The 22,901-nt window shown below is 33.7% G+C and overlaps 2 protein-coding genes and 1 pseudogene across 3 annotated transcripts; 1 reads left to right on the forward strand and 2 right to left on the reverse strand.

Annotated features, from left to right (window-relative positions):
* Nucleotides 1-1,431: 1,431 nt before the first annotated feature.
* LOC143560612 (uncharacterized) lies at nt 1,432-4,276 on the forward strand (annotated as a pseudogene). Its single transcript, XR_013140149.1, has 13 exons — nt 1,432-1,475; nt 1,542-1,620; nt 1,694-1,768; nt 1,847-1,900; nt 1,979-2,131; nt 2,198-2,295; nt 2,364-2,553; nt 2,644-2,750; nt 2,832-3,149; nt 3,236-3,361; nt 3,427-3,513; nt 4,028-4,080; nt 4,162-4,276. The product of XR_013140149.1 is annotated as an uncharacterized LOC143560612 (transcript).
* A 5,649-nt stretch (nt 4,277-9,925) lies between these two features.
* Nucleotides 9,926-11,549, reverse strand: LOC143560613 (uncharacterized). Its single transcript, XM_077048885.1, has 6 exons — nt 11,261-11,549; nt 11,064-11,170; nt 10,882-10,985; nt 10,314-10,467; nt 10,087-10,212; nt 9,926-10,021 (listed from the first exon to the last, which is right to left on the reverse strand). The coding sequence occupies exons 1-6, from the start codon at nt 11,547-11,549 to the stop codon at nt 9,926-9,928; spliced, it is 876 nt and encodes a 291-aa protein (XP_076905000.1).
* A 442-nt stretch (nt 11,550-11,991) lies between these two features.
* Nucleotides 11,992-14,711, reverse strand: LOC143560614 (uncharacterized). The gene is made up of 7 exons (XM_077048886.1): nt 14,657-14,711; nt 12,838-12,842; nt 12,588-12,691; nt 12,437-12,523; nt 12,287-12,365; nt 12,139-12,213; nt 11,992-12,030 (listed from the first exon to the last, which is right to left on the reverse strand). The coding sequence occupies exons 1-7, from the start codon at nt 14,709-14,711 to the stop codon at nt 11,992-11,994; spliced, it is 444 nt and encodes a 147-aa protein (XP_076905001.1).
* Between the last annotated feature and the right edge of the window lie 8,190 nt (nt 14,712-22,901).

Below are 22,901 nucleotides of genomic sequence, written 5' to 3' on the forward strand. Positions count from 1 at the left end.
TATACTGAGTTTAATAAAACATCAAAACTTATATAGTTATAAGAGAAAAAAAACAAAGAAATGAAATTGTGTCATAAAAAACAATAGCTGAATTTAACTATACTGAATTTAATAAAACATCAAAACTTATTCCGTTTGTTGTACTTGAGGACCGGCCCAAAGGCCCATTTGGGCTCATACCACCGTACAGTACTCGTATGAAGCTTACTTATTTTTTATCAGGTAATAATAATAAGGAAGGAGTTGCAGAGTAATCGATTGAAGCTGCGATGAAAGTCTTGAAGGTAAATTTTTTTAAACCTGAGTTGTCGTATTTCAGGTTTAGATCTCTCTGTCTTCAGTATGCTTAAAGTTTTTTTTTTTTTTTTTTTTGATGGATGTTAGGATGATGAAGAAGAATTGTTGGGTGGCTATGGTGCTGCCTGCCAAGCTGATCAAGTTTATAATAATAATAATAATAATAATAATATCTCTGAAAGGGTGAGCCAGCAATTAATATTCTTTGTTTTCATTTACCATTTGCTGTTCAATTTACTAGTTTTATTTATGAACAAAGTTTTCAGGTCAAGAATTATTATTATTCTTTTCTTTTTATCTTTGGAATGCTATTTGTTTGACTGTAAATTAAATTATTCATGCCTGATAGTCAGTCATTAGCCTTTATTATTTTCACTTGTTTAAGAATTAGTTGGTTCTTTAGAAAGAACCTAGATAAACTGGTCAAATGCATAGCATTCTCCATCTTCTCAATACAAAGATTGGATCTTGAAGATCCATTTAAGTTTTCTGTTTTAGTTCAGACAACCGGCCAATGTCATAATCCTTGTGTGAATTCGACAACTATATGTGTTAGTACTAACTAAAACAACGTGATGATAAAGTTTAGTTTTTTATAAGCGTAGGTAAACTCGGATCATGTGATTGCCATGATACAACAAATTATTAGTCAATGAGGCTGTGTGTTGTGGTTTAACTACCCATAGCGCCACATCAACGCCATGTCACTGCCATGTAGGCAGCGGGTTTTAACTAACCCAACCTTTAATAAGCGTGTTGTAATTGGTTGTTAGCCACCGGGGGGGGACCTAATGCCAGTGGGTGCTGTGGTTTGGCAAGGCCATGACGCCGGCCAAGGACATTTTCTCTGCCCGATAAGATTTCACCTTTTCTTTGTCTTTATTGTCCCAGGTGGACGCAATTCTGGACAAGGAAATGTTCACTCTGGAGGAGCTTCTAGATGAGGACGGAATAATCCAAGAATGCAAAGCGCTTAATAACCGTCTTATCGATTTGTATGTAGTCCCATAAATTCAACCATCTCTTTCTTGCTTGAGTTTGTTTGCAACTTTCAATTGCTTGCAGTTTGAGGGGAAGGACTCAGCTTGAACAACTTGTTTTACATTGTGGAAGAACCTCAGGAAAACGCTGAAGATGGGCGGGCTTTTAAGTAGGTTTTTCTGCACCCGTGACATAGTGTAAAACAACTGCTAATAATAATAATAATAGTAATAGTAATAATAAGTGTTATCATGGTCTTCTAGATACCCTTTTATTGCTGGTCAGATCTTTACTTGTGAAGTAAATGAAATCATTCTCAAAGCCTTGGTGGAGGATGAGAAGGTACATACAGGAGAAGAATTTACAGTTATTTTTAAGTTGAAAATCAGAAGTCACGAGTGTTTTTTTGTTGCAGTTGATGAACATGTTGTTCTCATTCCTTGAACCAGAACACCCTCACAGTACACTACTGGCTGGTTATTTCAGTAAAGTAAGTTCACCTGCCTACCTTTTTAATACCAGTATTTATTAATATTAATCTGATATGTGATGTTTTTTTTCTCTGCAGGTTGTTGTATACCTGCTGCTGTGGAAGAGAGATTCCTTAATGAACTATATCCAAGTAACTCGTCTCTACATAAGTGTAACTTTTTATATCTGTATAGTTTAACTCAAGTTGTATATTGTTTATGACTGCCAGGCACATCGGGATACAATTATCAAAAGGCTGGTTGACCTGATAGGAATTACATCCATCATGGAGGTTCTTATTTGTCTTATTACTGCTGATGACACAAGCTGGCTAGAAGATACAGATGTGTTAGAGATGATTGTTGATAAGCTCAGTTCCACGGTAACTATATTATCTGTTTGAAAACCAAAATGCTTTGTGCTGAAACCTAATAACTTAATTTTGAAGGATTGTCATCCTGAAGTGCACCCCAATGCAGCAGAAGCACTCTGCGTTATAATTAGACATGGTCACCCAGGACTCACTACCAAAATATCCAGCCCGAGGTCAGATTGCTAATTTTGAAGAATAAGAGTTTTCCATCATTTAGTGAACAATGAAAATTTCATTACAGTTTTATAACAAGATTACTTCATGATGCTTTGGAGGAGTCACGGCCAAACTCTGTTTTAGTCCATTCATTGTCTGTGTGCATATCTTTACTGGATCCTAAGAGACAAAAGACCACCTCAGGCTTTACAATCGACGATCGCCACCTGGACCAGCCAAACCTGAGACTGTGGAAGGCATGTTGGAGAGCCTAGGTATTGACACTATAACAAAATCTTATTCTTTTTCATTGGTGGTTATTGTATTCAATAATAATAACCTAGTTATAGTTCCTTGTGCGTCAGATAGTTTGGTAAAGCTGTTGGATGTTTCAGCTGAAGAAGGGGAAGAGAGTGTTTTGTTTACGACATATGGAATGCTGCAGCCACCTTTTGGGAAAAATCGCCTCAAGGTTTGGTTACTTATTATTAATTATGGCTACAAGGAGGCAAAATAAATGATTTTAAGTAAATTATCTGTATTGGTATTTCAGATTATCGAATTCATCTCAGTCCTAATGACTGTTGGTAGCGAAGCTGCTGGAAAGGAGTTAATTCGCCTTGGTGCCTTAAAACGAATTCTAGAATTATTTTTCGAGTAAGTCTATTATCGCAAGAATATTCTACGTAAAGTTACACTAACCACACTTTTTTTTCGGTATCCATACAATAACTTGGCTCATCGTCAAATTGAACACATAATAGATTCTTGCCTTGAGAGCAACAACGTTTCACTCATTCAACATATTCTTGATGATTGTCATCTTGTCAGCAAAATTCTTGATGCTGAAAAGAATTGTGCATTGGACGCTGTAATGTGCATCTTTCTTAAATTATTATTATTATTAAATGTTCATGATAAGGAAATATTATTAATCAAATTCAATGAATGTTGCAGCCGCCTACACTCCCTGCAGCAGGACGAAAGCCACCTAGTATAGGAAATGTTGGACACATGACGCGTATAGCAAACAAACTTATTAAACAAGGGGCTAATAACACCTACATAGACTCATATTTGCAGGTTGGTTTTCCCATGGTCATTTTCACACAAGTATTCTTTGCATTATAATGATTTCTTATTAACAGGGTCACAGTGAATGGGCAGAGTGGCATACAAGTGTGCTTACTAAACGCAATGCGCTTGAAAATATATACAAGTGGACATGCGGGTGGGTAAATTAAATATACTATTTTAACAGGGCAGTTTATGTATTTTAACAGGAGGCCTCGTTATGATTGTCCTAATGTTTGTCGTAATGATCTTGATGCTCGCCGGATGTCCCGACGTTTTTGTTTTCGCGTGGTTACGAAGGAAACGTTCCAATGAGGTATACTGTTACCTGGTTAGGTCGTTTACCAACTGTATTTGTAGCGAATGAAATGAACTAGCTAAGAGTTTGTGAAATTTCCCTCCGTCTTTCTTTTCTCTAAATTCTTAGCTATCATATAGCACATGTGGAATATTTGTGTTGGGATATAATGATACATGCAGCAGCCTTGCCATTCATAATGAAAAAAAAAAAAAAAAAACTATACTCAATTGTTATTTGTTAAAAATATATATTGGCCAATCCATCCTGAACCTAGGCAAGGGCGTGTAATATTGGAGCAGAGGAGTAGAAATTTGTTGTTCAAAAAGATTAAATAAATAACATGTATTGATTTAGTTTTTGAATTTGTGGAGAAGCTTTTGCAGGATGCTGACGAATCGGCGTTATCTTCACTTGGACACCAAGAAAGGTAAGTTATTTATCGATAAAAGACGCAAGGAAATTGCTTAGTTCAAGCCACAACTATTACTCATCTGAACGTTTGTTTCAGTGAGCGGTCAACTGATGGCAACGGTGGTGGTGAGGTTACTTCTGCAATATCCGATGAGTCCACACTAATAAGCTTACTCCCATTGGAACTTCCACTTGAGTCAGCCAAATGCTAATCTTCAATGGCCTGTGTAATTAATTAGTTAGAAATGCTATTAGTCTAGTCTAGGCCTATATATATTTATCAGTGTCCTCTAACTGAGCTAATGAAATACAATTTTCATTGACACTATTTGATGGCTGGTTTACTCTTACTAAATGGTTGCATGTTTATAAGTCTTGTGCTCCTTAAGACTTCATGTCTGAATTGACAGGTCTTCTTGGTTTGCTGAAGTTAAACTAAATTTATTATTATTTGAATAGTTGGTTTAGGCAAATGAGAACAACCTGTGTACTGTTGCTTGTTGAGCCATGCAATTGGTTTTGATTTGCCTTGTAAAGCCTGTATACTATTCACGATTGGTTTTGTTTGACTTTGTGACCGATAAACCTGTGTACTATTCACGATTTGTTCATACAATGTAAACGAAAAAAGTAGAAGCATGATACTTGGGATGCAAATTTCTCCTATTTGGTTTTTGAAAGCTTGAAATTGAGTCATTACACATTGTTCTTTTAATTTATTGAACGTTTCGCTTTCGACTGCACAAATTAAAGCATTGTTCAAATGCTCATCACTCATTCGCTTATGCAAACCTGTATTGATAAGCTTCATTTTAGAAAAATATATTTCAACGGTTGCGGTTGCAGTCGATAAAACCAACGCTATATTTAATATTCGACAAACCAAAGGAAAAGTGGCAAGGTAACATATTCATTCAATTTTGCAAATTTATCATATTCCTTTAAAGTGTGATAAAAGGCCTTACGATCACCGAAATACACTCTCTTTCTTCATTACCAAAATCATCGGATACATTTCCAAAATTGCCACTATCTTATATATGTTAAACTTGGAAAGTGAATCTCAAGATTTAAACTAGACATTTTCTAACAAACTAGTTGAGACCTCATTAAGAGCATGTTTGGAATTGAGTTTAAAAAATGCTTATTGGATTTTTAAAAAGCCATTTGAAAAACCATGATTTGAAATTTTTAGAAAATTGTTTTTTAACCCTTTCAAAAAGCTAAAATAAAAAGGATTTTCGTGAATGCCAAACACATTTTACTTATTGCCTTTTTAAAATACAAATAAGCCAATAAGCATTTTCAAACTCAAAACATGCTCTAAAGCTATTTCATAGTTTTTGAATTTGCACATCCAAAACCATATTAAAAATTTCAACCTCAAAATGATGATTCTGTTGAATCTGTTTATGTTTGATGTTTATCGATCAAACAAAAGAAAAAAATATTATTTGTTTCTATTTGCTTTGAGCTATAAACTTTGTTTGAGCTTTATTTGATTTGGACTTTTAAAAAGTAATGATTCTGTTGAGCAAGTTTTTGTTTGAGTATGTTTCTTTTTAATATTTTTCATTCAAACAAAAGGAAAAAAGATTAGTTGTTTTTATTTGCTTTGGGCCATAAATTTGTTTGTGCTCTATTTAATTTAAACTTTTAATTTGATTGGTCTTTAAATAAGTAGGGGTAATGCAATATTTTTTTAGGGGTATCTAAATACAAAAATCAATCCAAAAAAAAAAAAAAAAAATTTCACTGCCGACGAGAAGTTAAGATGTAATAGCTATATTCATCACAAGTTGACAACTATATCCATCACAAGTTGACGGTGCATAACTGAACCTTGCATAAATAGTAATTATGATGCAATAGTAATTATGAGTGCCCCTTCCTCTTTAGTTTTCTCCTTTTTCTTGTTCTCTATTCAAGCTTGATTACGTGAAATAATAAATATATGATGTCCAATTTTATACTAATATTAGATTAGAATTAGATAATGTCCCTTTTAGAATATATATGATGTGATGTCCCCACTTATGACAAGAAAATAAGTGATTTCTGGATAGATTATTGGGCTTTCTAAAACATAGTGAGTTTTTTTTTTTAAAGACTAGTGAGGAATATTTTAGTTTTCTTCTCTTGACTTGACCCGACCCGACCCAGATAATAACACAAATTCCGTTTGGTGTACTTGAGGGCTGGCCCAAAGGCCCTTGATTTGGGCTCCTGCTGCCACCGTTATGTAATTTATTTATTTAGGTAATAATAAGGAAGGAGTTGCAATTGTAAAATCATCATCTGATTCGTAATTGAAGGTGATGTTTTTATTCCACAGGTTGTTATATTCCTGCTGCTGTGGAAGAGAGATTCCTTAATGAACTATATCCAAGTAAATCCTCTCTGGTGCTGTAAACGAACCGAACGAACACGAACAAGGCCTTGGCGCCTTGAAAACACACAATATATGATTATTGTCGGTATTTCAGATTATCGAATTCATCTCAGTCCTAATGACTGTTGGTGGCGAAGCTGCTGGAAAGGAGTTAATTCGCCTTGGCGCCTTAAAACGAATTCTAGAATTATTTTTCGAGCAAGTCTATTATCGCAAGAGTAAACTATGTAAAATTATTCTAACCAAACTCTTTTTTAGGTATCCATACAATAACTTGGCTCATCACCACATTGAACGCATAATAGATTCTTGCCTTGAGAGCAACAACGTTTCACTCATTCAACATATTCTTGAAGATTGTCATCTTGTCAGCAAAATTCTTGATGCTGAAAAGAATTGTGCATCGGACGCTGTAATATGCATCTTTCTTAAATTATTATTAGTATTCTTATTATTGTTATTAAGTGTTCATGAAAAGAATTGTGCATTAAACCCGATTAACCCGAACCCGACAAACCCGAACCTTAATAGGGTTTCGGGTCGACCCGAAACCCTATTAAGGTTCGGGTTAATCGGATTTCGGGTTATTAGGGTCGGGTTAATCGGGTTGCTATATATTTTTAAGTTGATTTTTGTGTTGGTAACTAGTAGACTACAATATTTATCTTATTATTGCATATAGGACTATAGACAAACCAAACGATTAGGAATGTTCATGGTTCGATACTTCGGTTTGAAACCGTTTAAACCGATCATTTGTTTAGTTTCATGGTCGGGCTTTCTTATTAACTTTCGGTCGGTCGGTTTCAAAAATTTCAAACCGTAAAGAACGGTTTGGTTTACGGTTTTAAAATTTTCAAACCATATAACCAGATCAGACCGTAAGATGAACATACTTTATTTTTTTAAATATATATATATATATATATATATATATTATACTACATGTAGTTAATTATTTATATTTTGTGTTAGGCTTAATAAAAGTAAAAACTGGCTATGACTATTAACTTGCTTAAACTGTACTACTATAATGAGGCGTGTTTATGATATTAAATTTTACAATTCTATTTGTTATTTCATTTCAGATTAAGATTAAAGCTAATTTGTTGCATATCTATTATCAGTAGATCTAGTTGATTATTGTTAATTTTTAAGAACCTTACACATGTTCACCTTAGATAAAACACCTCAAAACTTGAGCAGATCCTTTGTAGCATGATGGTATGCAATAAAGGAATTTTTGTAACTAATATAATTTGTTTCGTACCTTTTTTATATATATACCCAAACCGTGAAACCAAACGGTTAGTAACGGTTCAGTTTGGTTCGGTTTCCTATCTTAACGGTTCAGTTTTTGTTTTTTATTAACGTTTGGCTCACGGTTTGTCCTAAAAACTGTTAAAACCGGACCGTGAACACCCTTACAAACGATCACGTACAAGGGCATGTTTGTCTTCATTCATTTAACTTTAAACGAACACGAACACTTAATCGAACAAATATTTGTGTTCATGTTCGTTCGTTTAAAAAATGAACATGTTCATGTTCATTTATATTCATTCATTTAAAATCTAAATGAACAGTTCATGAACATAAACGAACGTAAATGAACATATATGTACATGCGTAAACGAACACAAACAAACATAAACGAACACAAATGAACATACTTAAATGAACACAAACAAACACCACTAATCGGGTTATGCGGGTTAACCCAAAACCCGATTTTTTTCCAAAAACGAACCCGAAACCCGACCCTATTAACAATTCGGGTTATTCGGGTCAACCCGAATAATACTTTTTGACCATTTTTAACCCGACCTTAATAAGCTTATTAGGGTTCGGGTCAGGTTAATCGGGTTCGGGTATTTTGAACACCCCTAGTCGCGGGTTAGATTATTTTTTTTCACAACCCGACTAACCCAACCCGATTAACTCGAAACCCGATCGGGTTGACCCGATTAACACCCCTACTACCCTTCACTTTCTTGGTTTGATGAAGAATATTTTTAGTGTAATTGTTTTCCTTTTTTGTTTTATGTGTTGGCTACCATAAACAAAACTTTTTAGCCCGTGTTACATCTTAATTTTTTTTTTCTAAATCCGTCCCTGATCTTAGTATCTTATTTCATTCTCATTTTTAAAGTTATATCTCATAATTTATCAATCTACTTATACGATTTTAAACGATTACAATTTTTAAATTGTATATAAACATGAGAGATGGGGAAACGCCCACCAGCCTACCGTATAATATGTCTTAACAATATATAAAGTATTTTTATATATTTTGAGAAAGCCTTAAACGAGTATAAGATTGGCTTGAGCTCGGTTGTGTAGTGTGAAATTAATGCATAGAAGTAGAAAAATAATTTAAAAATGCATAAGGCCTGTTAATGCTCGACAAGCCTAAACGATCTTCCCATACAAGGCTTGAGTTCGTGCAAGATAACTAAATGAGTTTTATCTGAGACTTGGGCTCGATAAGGCTCATCTTATTTCGAGCAAGATAACTAAATGAGTTTTATCTGAGCTCGCCAAATATATTATAAGAAAACAAAAGTAGCCACTAATGCAAAATTTAAAAACTTGAATCACCATAAAAGACTAATCAACATAGAACCATTTAGTAAGGAGAACCATTTTCCTAGTGACTGATATCTGATAAGCCAGCCATTAGGAGCAAATATGGTTAATGAAAAATTGTTATTAATTAGCTAAATTAGAGAACAATGATATATGTAGGCCTAGACTAGACTAATATTAACTAATTAATTACACAAGCCATTGAAGATTAGCATTTGGCTGACTCAAGTGGAGGTTCCATTGGGAGGCTTACTAATGTGGACTCATAGCATGCTGCAGAAGTAACCTCACCGCCACCATTGCCATCAGTTGAGCGGTCACTGAAACATGCGTTCAGATGAGTAATTTTCTGATAATAATAATAATAATAGTTGTGACTTAAGCTAAGCAATTTCTTTTTGTATGTTAACTATAAACAACATACCTTTCTTCGTGTCCAAGTGAAGATATAGTAGACTCAGCAGTATCCCGCAAAAGCTTCTACAAATGCAAAAACTAAATCAATACATATCATTAACAATTGAGTATAGTTTTTTTCATTATGAATGACAAGGCTGCTGCAAGTATCATAATAACCCTACAAGACTTATTGGCCCTAGATAAAGAAAAACACAAGAACATGTGGTATGAGATAGCTAGTTCATTCCATTCGCTACAAAAACAGTTGGTAAACGACCTAACCAACTAAGTAACAGTATACCTCATTATCATATTTCAAACGAAGCCTCTTCATAATAGAGCGCCGGACCATCCGCGCAATAGCACTTTTGTTATTACCACAATAATTAACACAATCATCACGAGGCCTCCTGTTGGATATTATCAATTAATACCAAAATAATACATAAATTTCCTAATTAAATAATATATTTGATATTTAATTTACACACCCGCATGTCCACCGGTATACATTTTCAAGTGCGTTGCGTTTAGTAAGTACACTTGTATGCCACTCTGCCCATTCACTGTGACCCTGTTGATAAGAAATCATTATAATGCAAAGAATACTTGTGTGAAAATGACAATGGGAAAACCAACCTGCAAATACGAGTCTATGTAGGTGTTATTAGCGCCTTCTTTAATAAGTTTGTTTGCTATGCGTGTCATGTGTCCAGCATTTCCTACCCTAGGTGGCGTTCGCCCTTCTGCAGGGAGTGTAGGCGGCTGCAACATTCACTGAATTTGATTAATAATATTTCCTTATCATGAACACTTAATAACAATAATAAGAATACTAATAATAATTTAAGAAAGATGCACATTACAGCGTACAATGCACAATTCTTTTCAGCATCAAGAATTTTGCTGACAAGATGACAATCTTCAAGAATATGTTGAATGAGTGAAACGTTGTTGCTCTCAAGGCAAGAATCTATTATGCGTTCAATGTGGTGATGAGCCAAGTTATTGTATGGATACCTAAAAAAGAGTCTGGTTAGAATAATTTTACATAATTTACTCTTGTGACAATAGACTTACTCGAAAAATAACAATAATAAGAATACTAATAATAATTTAAGAAAGATGCATATTACAGCGTCCGATGCACAATTCTTTTCATGAACACTTAATAACAATAATAAGAATACTAATAATAATTTAAGAAAGATGCATATTACAGCGTCCGATGCACAATTCTTTTCAGCATCAAGAATTTTGCTGACAAGATGACAATCTTCAAGAATATGTTGAATGAGTGAAACGTTGTTGCTCTCAAGGCAAGAATCTATAATGCGTTCAATGTGGTGATGAGCCAAGTTATTGTATGGATACCTAAAAAAGAGTCTGGTTAGAATAATTTTACATAATTTACTCTTGTGACAATAGACTTACTCGAAAAATAATTCTAGAATTCGTTTTAAGGCACCAAGGCGAATTAACTCCTTTCCAGCAGCTTCGCCACCAACAGTCATCAGGACTGAGATGAATTTGATAATCTGAAACACCGGCAATAATTTATGCTAAATCATATATTTGCCTCTCTGTAACCCGTAATTAATAATAAGTAACCAAACCTTAAGGCGAATTTTCCCAAGAGGTGGCTGCAGTTTTCCGTATGTTGTAAGCATAACACTCTTTTCCCCTTCTTCAGCTGAAACATCCAACAGCTTTACCAAACTACCTGCACCCACAAGGAACTAAGTAGGTTATTATATGGAAAACAATAACCACTAAAGGAAAAAAAAAAAGGATTTTGTTATAGTTTAAATACCTAGGCTCTCCAACATGCCTTCCACAGTCTCAGGTTTAGCTGGTCCAGGTGGTGGTCGTCTATTGTAAACGCCTGGGGCGGCCTTCTGTCTCTTAGGATCCAGTAAAGAGATGCACACAGACTGGACTAAAACGGAGTTTGGTCGTGACTCCTCCAAAGCATCATGAAATAATCTTGCTATAAAACTGTAATGAAATGTTAATATTTCATTAAATGATGGCAAACTGTTATTCTTCAAAATTAGCAATTTGACCTCGGGCTGGATATTTTGGAAGCCAGTCCTGGCCATGTCTAGTTATAGCGCATAGTGCTTTTGCTGCATTGGCGTGCACTATGACGACAATCCTTCAAAATTTAGTTATTAGGTTTCAACATGAGTTGGCATTTTGGTTTTCAAACAGATAATATAGTTACCGTGAAACTGAGCTTATCAATAATCATCTCCAACACATCTGTATCTTCTAGCCAGCTTGTGCCATCAGCACCAATAAGACTAATAAGAACCTGTGCAAGACTCAGCGTTTTGATAATACAGATACGTTAGAGTTAAAACTTAAAACATACTGGCAACTTACCTCCATGATGGATGTTATTCCTATCAGGTCAACCAGTCTTTTGATAATTATATCCTGATGAGCCTGTCGGTCATAAACGATAAACAACAACTTGAGTTATATACAGATATAAAAAGTTACACTGATGTAGAGAGGAGTTACTTGGATATAGTTCATTTAGGAATCTCTCTTCCACAGCAGCAGGAACATAACAACCTGTATAAAAAAAACATCACCTATCAGATTAAAAAATAATAATAAAAAAATAATAATAATAATAATAATAATAATAATAATATTAAAAAGGTAGGCAGGTGAACTTACTTTACTGAAATAACCAGCCAGCAGTGTACTGTGATGGTGTTCTGGTTCAAGGAATGAGAACAACATGTTCATCAACTGCAACAAAAAAACACTCGTGACTTCTGATTTTCAACTTAAAAATAACTGTAAATTCTTCTCCTGTATGTACCTTCTCATCCTCCACCAACGCTTTGAGAATGATATCGTTTACTTCACAACTTAAGATCTGACCAGCAATAAAAGGGAATCTAGAAGAGCATGATAGCACTTATTGTTATTACTATATTACATTAGAATGCTACGGTGCAGAAAAACCTACTTAAAAGTTCGCGCTTCTTCAGCATCTTGCGGAGGTTCTTCCACTATGTAACAATCAAGTTGTTCAAGCTGCACCCTTTCCTTCAAACTGCAAGCAATTGACAGTTACAAACAAACTCTCAAGAGATGGTTGAAGTTATGGGGGGGCTTACAAATTGGTAAGACGGTTATTAAGCGCTTTGCATTCTTGGATTATTCCGTCCTCGTTTAGAAGCTCCTCCAGAGTAAAACTTTCCTTGTCCAGAATAGTGTCCACCTGGGATCAGAAAGACAGCATGGCATTGTAATCTTATTATTACTGATTAATGATTTGGATCATGGCAATGATCATGTCCGAGTTTATTAAGAAACTAAACTGTATCAGGATTATGTAGAATCAAACAAATTTGTGGCTTTTCATACAAATTCTGAACAACATACAGATATTCAGAAGTTAATCTTATATCAATACTTGTAGATTCTAAACAACCGAAACAGGTGAAAAAGCCAAATTATGTGCTTTTCATAGCAAGATGTAAAACATTATGCAAGGTCTGAAAAATTAAAAGCAATAAATAAATAAATATTATCAAGTATGAACTGAAAATAAAAAAAAACTTGATTTCGAAACTGGATAATTTCGAAACTGTAAACCAAAGATAATAATAATAATAATAATAATAATAATAATTCCATAAATTACATAACGGTGGCAGCAGGAGCCCAAATCAAGGGCCTTTGGGTATTCTGCTCTGCTGTTCGGATTTTTAATTCTGGGTAGCCAGAGTAAAAAAAAACTAAAATATTCATCATTAGTCAATTAACCATAAATTTCAAACTACGTATAAAAACTAAAACACGTAAGCAGCTAATAACAATTAGTCTAAAGAAGCCCTTAAACATATAAAAACTTGGGCATCGTATATTCTTTTACTTTTGGAACGTCACATCATATGAATCAATGGCAGGCCTCTGTTTCACCTGATCAAGTTCATTCTACTTTTAAGAGAAAACCCACCATATATTAGAAAAACTCATGATATATCCTAAAACCCCCTTATTTTATTGTGGGACATCACATCATATATATTCTGTATCTAATCTAGCATTCATAGTCATATATTTATTTATTTATTTATTATTCCACATAATCAAGCTAGAATTGAAGAACATGAAAACAAAAAAGAAAGAGAGAGAACTAGCTAACACCAACTTATATTGGATTCAGATTTCAAAATGGGATCCGGGTTAAAAAGTTAAAAGGCCAATGATAATGATAGATAAACATTGTTTATTTAATTAAAGGAACCCCAGAAGAATCCTAACAAAATTGTGCATAACTTCTCTATAATTCTTTTTATTTTAATAAATTAGTTACATAATTTATTCATCTAGTGTTAACCCGTCTTTTTAATTTCTAAAACATTGTGTTTATTTTCGAATGTGTGGTTAGGATTGTATTAGTTTCATTAACATGTTTACCATTTTAAAATTATCTTTTTCCCATATTATTATTATTATTAGGACTATTGGTTTTTATTGGTCCCAAGTATTTCATTTTTGCCGGCGCTGGTCCCAACTATCACTTTAACTGCCAACAGTCCCAACTTTCACACATGTGTCTGCCACCAGTCCACGACTAACCGAGTACTAACTTCGTTATGTTTTAGATGACGTGTCCATCCTACGTGTTAAAAAACCTTGACGTGGCTGCCTGCGTGTATATTAACTTAATCGGCTTAATCTCCAAACTCTTCACCTCAATTCCACGTCTCTTCCACAGATTTACGTTCGATTCCTGGCGACATTTCACCACCGGCAACGGCGGATCTAAATCCAAATCCAGATCATCACTGCTGACGTAACACTTAATCGGAACTCTGTTTCTACCGTTACAGCTCTTACTTCTTCTTGTCGCCACAGATTTGTTAACAGGACACGTGTCGATCGCCGGAGAAACTAAGTTTTTGCCGGAGAAGAGTTTTTGGAGCTTCGTGTAACGGTTGGAGTGAATGACGGTTTTAGTATCGAGCGGCTTTTTTTAATTTGGCCGATGCAGGTGAGTTTAGGTGATGAGGGATCTGTAGTGGGGGGATTATTATTATTATTATTATTATTATTATTATTATTATTATTGAGTTTGGGTGGTTGAACGGTGTCGTTTAGGGAGAATCTGCATAGCATTTGGATGAAGAAGAAGAAGGATGGACACGTCATCTAAAACAAACGGGAAAAAGATTACCTGCAACTCCCATTTTTCCGGCGTAGTCGTCTTCTCCGGCGATCTTCAATTCCATTTTCAGGCGACGCAGATCTCTCACTATCCGCACCACCATAGATCGTCGGAGTCGCCGCCGGCCAGGATCTCGTCTCCCAACTCAAATCATATCTGATCAGTATCAGTAATCAAGATTCCCATTCTGATTCCAGCAACAATGGTCGGGGTGGTGTGTTTGGGCATATTAGAAGGCGATGGTGAGTGATGTTTCTTCGATCAGAGAGGAAGACAAACGGAGAAGACGATGGTGAGAGAGGAAGGGTCATAACAATATTGGTTTTCAATATTTGAGTTTGAAAAGGTGGTGGTTAATCGCCGGAGATGGTGGTGGTGGCTTGCTGGACTGCGGTAGATGAAGTTGTGACTGTAGAAGGGGGTGGGTGGGTTGTGATTGTAGAAGGGGGTGGGTGTGGGTTGTGACTTGTGACAGGGGGTTAAATAAAATTTTAATATATTATATATAATATATTTATAAATAATTAAAAGAGACATATGCCATGTAAGTGCCACATAAGCAAATTTTGACACCTATGCTGCCACGTAATCGCCAAACTAACGAAGTTAACATTCCGTTAGTCGTGGACTGGTGGCAGACACATGTGTGAAAGTTGGGACCGTTGGCAGTTAAAGTAATAGTTGGGACCAGCGCCGGCAAAAATGAAATACTTGGGACCAATAAAAACCAATAGTCATTATTATTATTATTATTATTATTATTATTATTATCGATAAAAGGAGTTAGTGGTTCAATGCGTTTGTTTTTTTTTACTGTTACTACAGCAATAATTAAACAACTTGGTGATAGTATAATTGCACCCCTGCATAATAATAACACAATTAGCTCATGGTATATAATCGTAAAAAAGTGTAGCCTATGATCCAAAATAATGATTTCTATAATATAAATGAGGTGAAGCTAGTTTGACAAAACAAATTTGAATATTTGACAAAACAAAAAAATAATAATTATAAATGAGGTGAAGCCCAGCCCTTAGTCATCCTCATTCGACCAATGTTTCTCGCCAGCCCAATTCCATAAATAGGCCCAATTCTTACCCGGTCCACAAACCGCTTTAGCCCACGAGCAAGAACCGAATAGACCTCACTTAAATCAATGAAGGGGTTAAGCTTAGTTTTGATCCATTCGCAGCCTACATCGAGTCCCCGTAGCTCGGGCCGTTCAAACTGCTCGCTCGCCGTTCGCTCGGAAATTGCTCGGAAAATGCTTGCTTGTTTTTCGCTCGACTGTAAACGAGCCGTTTTGCTCGGTTCGGTTTGTAAACGAGCCAAGCAACGAGCAAAGGTCTACTCGGTTAGGTTTGGCTCGAATATTTTTAATCTATTTTATATATAATTATATATGAACAAATATAGAAATATGTAGACAAACACATAAAATATAAGTATACATTTTTAAACCCTTTAAAAATTTTCCAATTCCGTCAATATTATAGTATCATTAGTTCAATTTAAGTTTTCATAATACTAAAAGTTTATTTCAGGTGCATTATATTTCACTTTAAACTTCTTTCACCTAAAAATTAAAACCTATTATATGTTTGTCTACAAACTACTAATTTGTTTACAAATTATATTAGTTATAGCCTTCAAACTTGTTTTTTTTATTGAAACTTTTAGAGTGAAAAGGAAATAAATAATGCTCAAAAATCGCTCGATGTTCGATCAAAAAATGCTCGATTCGATTTTGGCTCGGTTCGAATTTCAGTCGTTCCGTTCGGTTCGGTTATAAACGAGCCAAGTAACGAGCAAGCCTTCGCTCAATTTGACTCGGCTCGTGAACAGCCCTACGTAACACCCATTGGCCCACACCAAGTCAACCCAACCAAATTATTAATCTTTAGATAGAAAAGGATGCGTACCATCAGAAGGAGAATCGAAAGGGGCTATTTGTTATGCTGTTAATGATTTCATTAAGAAGCTATCTCTGAACATGTCAAAGGTAGAGTATGAGGTAGAGTATGTTTGACTCACTTAAAAGATTGCCCTTAGTGTTTGGCGTTGAGGTTTAACTTTGAGATTTCAAAACAACCCCTTAGTGTTCTTTGGGTTTAAGTTTAAGGTTTAGAAATACGGTTTAGTATTTAGCTTAAGGATTCAACACCACTAGAATAAGTTTAATGGGAGTTCTTCCCCATGTTTTTGGAGTTGCCCAATGAACCCACCCATATATATGACGGTTGGTTTGGTTAGATACAACTTTACTTTTGTATTTACTTTTAAGATTTTTATTAAACATATGAAGTGATATTTGAATAAGGGTGGTTCGATAAAATCTAATGGGGTAGCTTGGAGAAGATTTTTAAATAAAAATTGTTTGTTATTTATCAACAAGTTAGTCTTATGCTAATCCTATTTGTATTGGATTCAAATTGTATATTTGATTAAGATTTAATCGATGATTAGTTGTGTAATTTCAACAGGTGGGGGTTGTGTCTAATGGCTAGTAATTGGAGTTAAGAATTGGAAGATGAGTGTTCGAACCTCAGGGTTGGGTCTAATGGCTAGTAATTGGAGTTAAGAATTGGAGGATGAGTGTTCGAACCTCGGTAACATCATACAAAAAGTTCATCATCATCATCATCGTACTCAGTATATCCCATCAATAGCAAAGCTATGTTAGGGTCTGAGGAGGGTAAGATGTAGACAGCCTTACCTCTACCCCATAGGAATAGAGAGGCTGCTTCCGGTGAGACCCCCGGCTCGATAGTAGTTTTGCATCAAGCCTTGGACATAAAGCACATAGCACTCAATCATCGGGATACCGGCTGATTGGTGCATGTACCCTCGTCTTTCGGCTATCAACGCCACCACATGATGCCTGATTAACCTTCCGCCACTTTTAACGTTATTTTCACGAGATTAGTAAAATAACGTCAAAATTAGTGCAATTTCACTTTTGCCCACCCGAGGGTTTACACATATATACATAATATGCGCGCACCTCAAGCAGGGCGTAACATCATACAAAAAGTTGTGCAAATAAATTTGCATTCTAATTTTTAGGGTGTGACATCTAATACATGAAGTTCTCATTAAGGATAATACTTTTTTTTACATCGAACAAATAAAGAATTGCTAGGTACTTCATGTGGGGTGACCCGATGAAAAAAAGCCATCGCGCCCAACCTAGCTGTACGGAGCCCTTAAGCGCCTACAAATTATCTCAAGTTCCGGAGAAAACTCATCCGCCTGAAGGCCCACAAAAATCCCAAATGCCCTCAGGATCGAACTGGAGATAACAAAAATCCCGGTTTTCCTTCATTGAGTCACCCATGCTCTCTCGAAAATGTTCTAAGTGAGGATCGAACCTGAGTATCTTATGCATACACGTTACTAATTGTGTATGAATTTAATATGACATTTTACCAATTATTTAATGTCCAAGTACAAAATTATTTCATGAGAAATTTAATGTAATTATGTTATAACTGTGGTTTGTGCTTCCGGGCGTTTTTATAAAGTTTGCTTTTCGGTAAAAATAATAATAATCATAAGACCGGGTTGTATTCAACATCATAATCTGTGATAAAAAAGTATTAACGAATCGGTTTAAATGTCTTATCCTGTATTTTGTTAAGAAATTAATATTACCGAAATATATTAAAGTAACGCTTGGTTATATAATTACACGTTTTTTTTCTTTCTGTCTTTTTTTTATCAAGCATAACCTTCTTTTAAGTGTCGAATTTTGACACACTGTGCATAGCATTCATCTATCTTTTAACCATAGTGAAACAGTGAATGTATAAATTCACATGTTGCAAATTATGTTAGTTGCTTGGTGTTTTTTATTGTTAGTTTGTTACTATTGGAGTGATTTGTGGGTAGGAAAGTACAACAATTTTGAATACTAGGTGAGCTTTTTTGTTAAAAGGTAGAAGTTCAGGTACCTAAGGCGGTGGAGCAATAGAGTTGCTGGAATGTATTGTTTATCATGTGGTAAAATATCTTTTTTTTCATTCACTAAAAGGTAGTGTTTATATAATTGACAACGAACCCTAAGTTGTGTATGAGCAAGACAACTAATTAAGACGTTTTTCTAATTAAACAACAATATATTTCTTCTATTGCTTGTGCTTTAGAGGGGAAGGGACTCTCATGGGTATTACCCATACACCAGTCATTTATGTGATGCCATCTTATTTTAACCCTTAATTACCCACAAACCATAAAGTTACTGGCAACACCTACCCATAAGTACCCTAGAACTTTATTCTTGAGTCTTGTATCAAACTTTGTACGTTACATTGTTAATTATGAAATGTCGTCGTCATACCTATACTTTTCAAAGATTGATGGTTACAAAGTTATGTTTGACCGGTCAAGATATTCTTAAAATGGAGCCTTTTGTAGCATTATTGTTAAGATGTATTTATTGTAATTTTTTTGCCATTGGCATTTGTTTGTTACAGACGAGTAAGTGATATTTTACATAATTGTCTAAAATACTGAACTCTTGTGGTCAATTTTAGTTCCAGCATAGAAAGAGGCATTTACTAAGCAATAAAAGTTACTCCATAAAAAACGAGAAAAGGTTGGAAATTATTTAAAAGATTATCATGATGTTCAAATTAAATAAAACAGTAACTTTTCCTGCTTTGACGTACGGTGACCTGCAACACACATTAGAAATACGCTCCATAATTAAATGTGACCTTCATCTCGATCGGAGTATATGTTATATATATTGGTATCCATCAAAAAGTAGGGTAATTACTCAAAACAATTTGCCCAGGGAAAATGGTCTTGGATATTTGAGATTCGCTTTTCAATAAAAACTTTGATGATTTATAAAAGGTTGATAGGTGGGGTTGTGAATATTAGTTACTTAACTCATGGTGCACCAAATGATCGAATGACATGATTATCTTCATGTGTAAGTGTAACGAATCAAACGAGGATATACATATGTTAAGGTTTAATAGTACAAGAACAAGACATACATGTTTAAAACCTGTCTTAGTATACGACAATGGTTCCAAGACTATTGTCATCTTGTTATAAAAGTTCGGATTACTTAATAAGACAAATGTGAATAATAATATATATATATAGGGTAAGTAAAATAAAAACCCATTTGAGTTGTGAAAACTCTAGAAACCCATTCTTAACAACAGATTTTTAATTAATGTTTAAATCTTGTGGTTCACAATTAAAGTGAATAAAAAATGTAAATATAAATATAATTTTTTCTCTCTCCTGAAAACATATATAAAAATTAGTAAAAAAATGTTAAAAAATAGCAAAACTTTTTTTTTGATGTTTCGATGTTTTGTATTAAATATTACAACATATATTACATGTAACAAAAAAAAACGATGTTACATAGGGTTTTCGCGGGTTTTCACAACTCAAGTGGGTTTTCATTTTAACCTTACCCTATATATATATAGGATTATGTTCATTTCAGAAGTATTTTTAGTACGAGAAGAAATTCTAACCAATCAAAAGATTTCTTTTTTATTTTATGATTATTTAAATACAAGGGTATATGAGTAAAATATAAAGTGTTTTATTTTGTAACCCATGCTCATTAATAGTTTAATTAATGATAAGTTATTAACTATTGGTAAGTTACAAACTATTTTTTTTATTTCATCTAAAACTTGAACCATTAAAATCCATTTGATCAAAAATAATTTTATTTAACATGGCTAATTATTATTATTTTTTATTTGATCTCAAATGTGAAGTTTTTTTAATTGATTTTCAATCAATTAATATACCGTAGGTTTATCTTATGTAATGTAGATATAGATACGTAATATTGTGTAGGGACACTTTAAGATGTTGTGTAGTCGAAATTAATGTACTGTAGACACACTTTCAAATATTCCCTAGTCAGAACTAATGTAGTGTAGGCAAAACTAGTGTAGAGTAGGCACACTTTCAGATGCTGTGTAGTCATAACTAATTTAGTGTAGACAAAAGTAATATAGTGTAGGCACACTTTCAAATGTTGCATAGTTTATAACTACTATAGTGTAGGCAAAACTAGTGTAGTGTAGGCACACTTTCAGTTGCTGTGTAGTCGTAACTAATGTAGTGTAGGCAAAACTAATGTAGTGTAGGCACACTTTCAAATGTTGTGTAGTTATAACTAATGTAGTGTAGGCAAAACTAGCGTAGTGTAGACACACTTTCAAATGTTGTGTAAGCATAACTAACGTAGTGCGGGTAAAACTAATGTAGTGTAGACACACTTTCAAATGTTATGTAGTCATAATTAATAATGTAGTGCATGAAAAATTGATGTTGTGTATATTACGGTGGCATAAAATCCATAAAAGTATTAACTTGTTTTTCCCCATATCGTTAGTTAAAGAATGTTACAAAGAACAAATATTATACTCATTTCAAAAAGATCGAATATTAAATGTAGCTAATATTAAATTGTTTATGTTTTGATAATTATAAATGATTTTAGCTTAATTTTAAAAGTAACAAGTGAGAGTTTCATTATTAGGTGTATACATTTAAAATACAAATATACCATTTTTCACATTAAAAAACATGTATATGTGATTATTAATAATGACCAGTTTGTCATTATCAATATATGCCTATATATGTGTGTGTGTGATGGTTCATGCCAGAAGTCAAGTTATAGAGAGAAGTGTGAGAAATCAATATGGGTCATTGATTACATTAATCAATGGCATATATTGATAATGGGCAAACTGATAATTATTAATAAATGTGAAAATGGTATGTTTGTATTTTAAATGTATACACTCAATAATGAAACTCTCACTTGTTACTCCTAAAATAAAGCTAAAATCATTTATAATTATCAAAACATAAACAATTCCAACCACTTATTTTTTTAGCGCGCGCGCGCACACACACATATATATAGATATATATATATATCCTACCCTATAAAGGGTTAGTCTCAATACATAACTCCATTGTTGTGAAGAACTTAAAAACTAATTACAACCACTTATTTTTTTAGCATTAAAAATTAAATAATAAATAAATAAGGGTATAATAGTAACGTAAAAATTGTTTTTCTCTTCAATTAGTTATTTTTTCTCTCCCCTCCTTTTAAATATTTTATATGTATATATAACTGTGTAAATTTCAAATTGATTAATGTTTTACGTACTCTAATTAATATTCTAAATTTCATATAGATATTTTAAGTGTCGTCCGTAGCTAATTAAATTATTTACATGTATGTAAATGTTTTATGTGTGTATAATTTACGTGTGTGTAAATGTTCTAGATACGTGTAATTATATTATTTACATGTATGTAAACTTTGTATGTATGTGTAAATTAATTAATTACAAGTAACAATAACAAATTCTTCTAACTTATATGATCCATGAGGAGAGATTACTTGAAAAAATAATTCAAATAAAAAAATTAGGATCATTTGTTAAGTGCTGATTGAAAAAAGGAGTTACACATATCTAGAGAGAGTTTATATAGAAATCTAACGCATAAAACGTAAAAGAATAAAAATAAACAAATCTATACCTTTTCAAATTCAAATAATGAAAAGTCAATAAAACTTAAATAACACAGTACAAAAATTCTTAAAATTTGCTTTCGGAAGTAATATGCAAGAACATTTGTGAATAAGATTATAAAAAACAACAATAAATTGAAAAATCCTCTTTTCGAAACAATTAATTTGTCACTATTTGAAAATATCTAGAATTAATGATGAATAACAACAATGAAAGCAAGAAACTGTTTGGAGTTACCTATTTACTTGTTCACGTCATGGGAAAAAATAAATCACATCAAACCTGTTTACTTTTTTTTGGAAAGGGAGAATGAAGGTTGGGTCAATTGTTTTTAGGTTAAATCTGTAATGTTTGATAGAGGGGGCAGATGTGAAGAAGCAATGTTCGGAATTAACGGAAGAGGGTACGAGAGAGAGGTTACAAATATACCCTTTTTTCTATGTAACAAATGCTCTTAATATTCTATGAAATTACAATTATGCCACTCTAAGTTTTAGTGCATGATCAGAATTTGAATGGTGCATATTAGTTCTTAAAGTTCTCATACAAATTATGAGTTCTTAAATGATTCCTACCATATATATATATATATATATATGTTTGCAAAACAAGTAATCAAGTACTTGAAGGTTATTATGGATTATAGTATAGAAATATGATAAATTCAATATTGAAGGAATACATAGATTAGCTGCTTTTGATATGTC

The sequence above is a fragment of the Bidens hawaiensis genome, unplaced genomic scaffold (assembly GCF_021521415.1).
Source record: "Bidens hawaiensis isolate Kalapana, Puna unplaced genomic scaffold, B.hawaiensis_p1.1 tig00020416_1, whole genome shotgun sequence".
Taxonomy (NCBI): domain Eukaryota; kingdom Viridiplantae; phylum Streptophyta; class Magnoliopsida; order Asterales; family Asteraceae; genus Bidens; species Bidens hawaiensis.

Coding starts and splice junctions, on each gene's coding strand:
- LOC143560614 (XM_077048886.1), bottom strand. CDS start 14,711: ATGGAATTGAAGATCGCCGGAGAAGACGACTACGCCGGAAAAATGGGA. Junction 12,524..12,587: donor AATAACCGTCTTACCAATTT/GTAAGCCCCCCC, acceptor AATTGCTTGCAG/TTTGAAGGAAAGGGTGCAGC. Junction 12,031..12,138: donor TGGCTGGTTATTTCAGTAAA/GTAAGTTCACCT, acceptor TTTTTTATACAG/GTTGTTATGTTCCTGCTGCT.
- LOC143560613 (XM_077048885.1), bottom strand. CDS start 11,549: ATGGCCAGGACTGGCTTCCAAAATATCCAGCCCGAGGTCAAATTGCTA. Junction 11,171..11,260: donor AGGCATGTTGGAGAGCCTAG/GTATTTAAACTA, acceptor TTGTGGGTGCAG/GTAGTTTGGTAAAGCTGTTG. Junction 10,986..11,063: donor TTGGGAAAATTCGCCTTAAG/GTTTGGTTACTT, acceptor CCGGTGTTTCAG/ATTATCAAATTCATCTCAGT.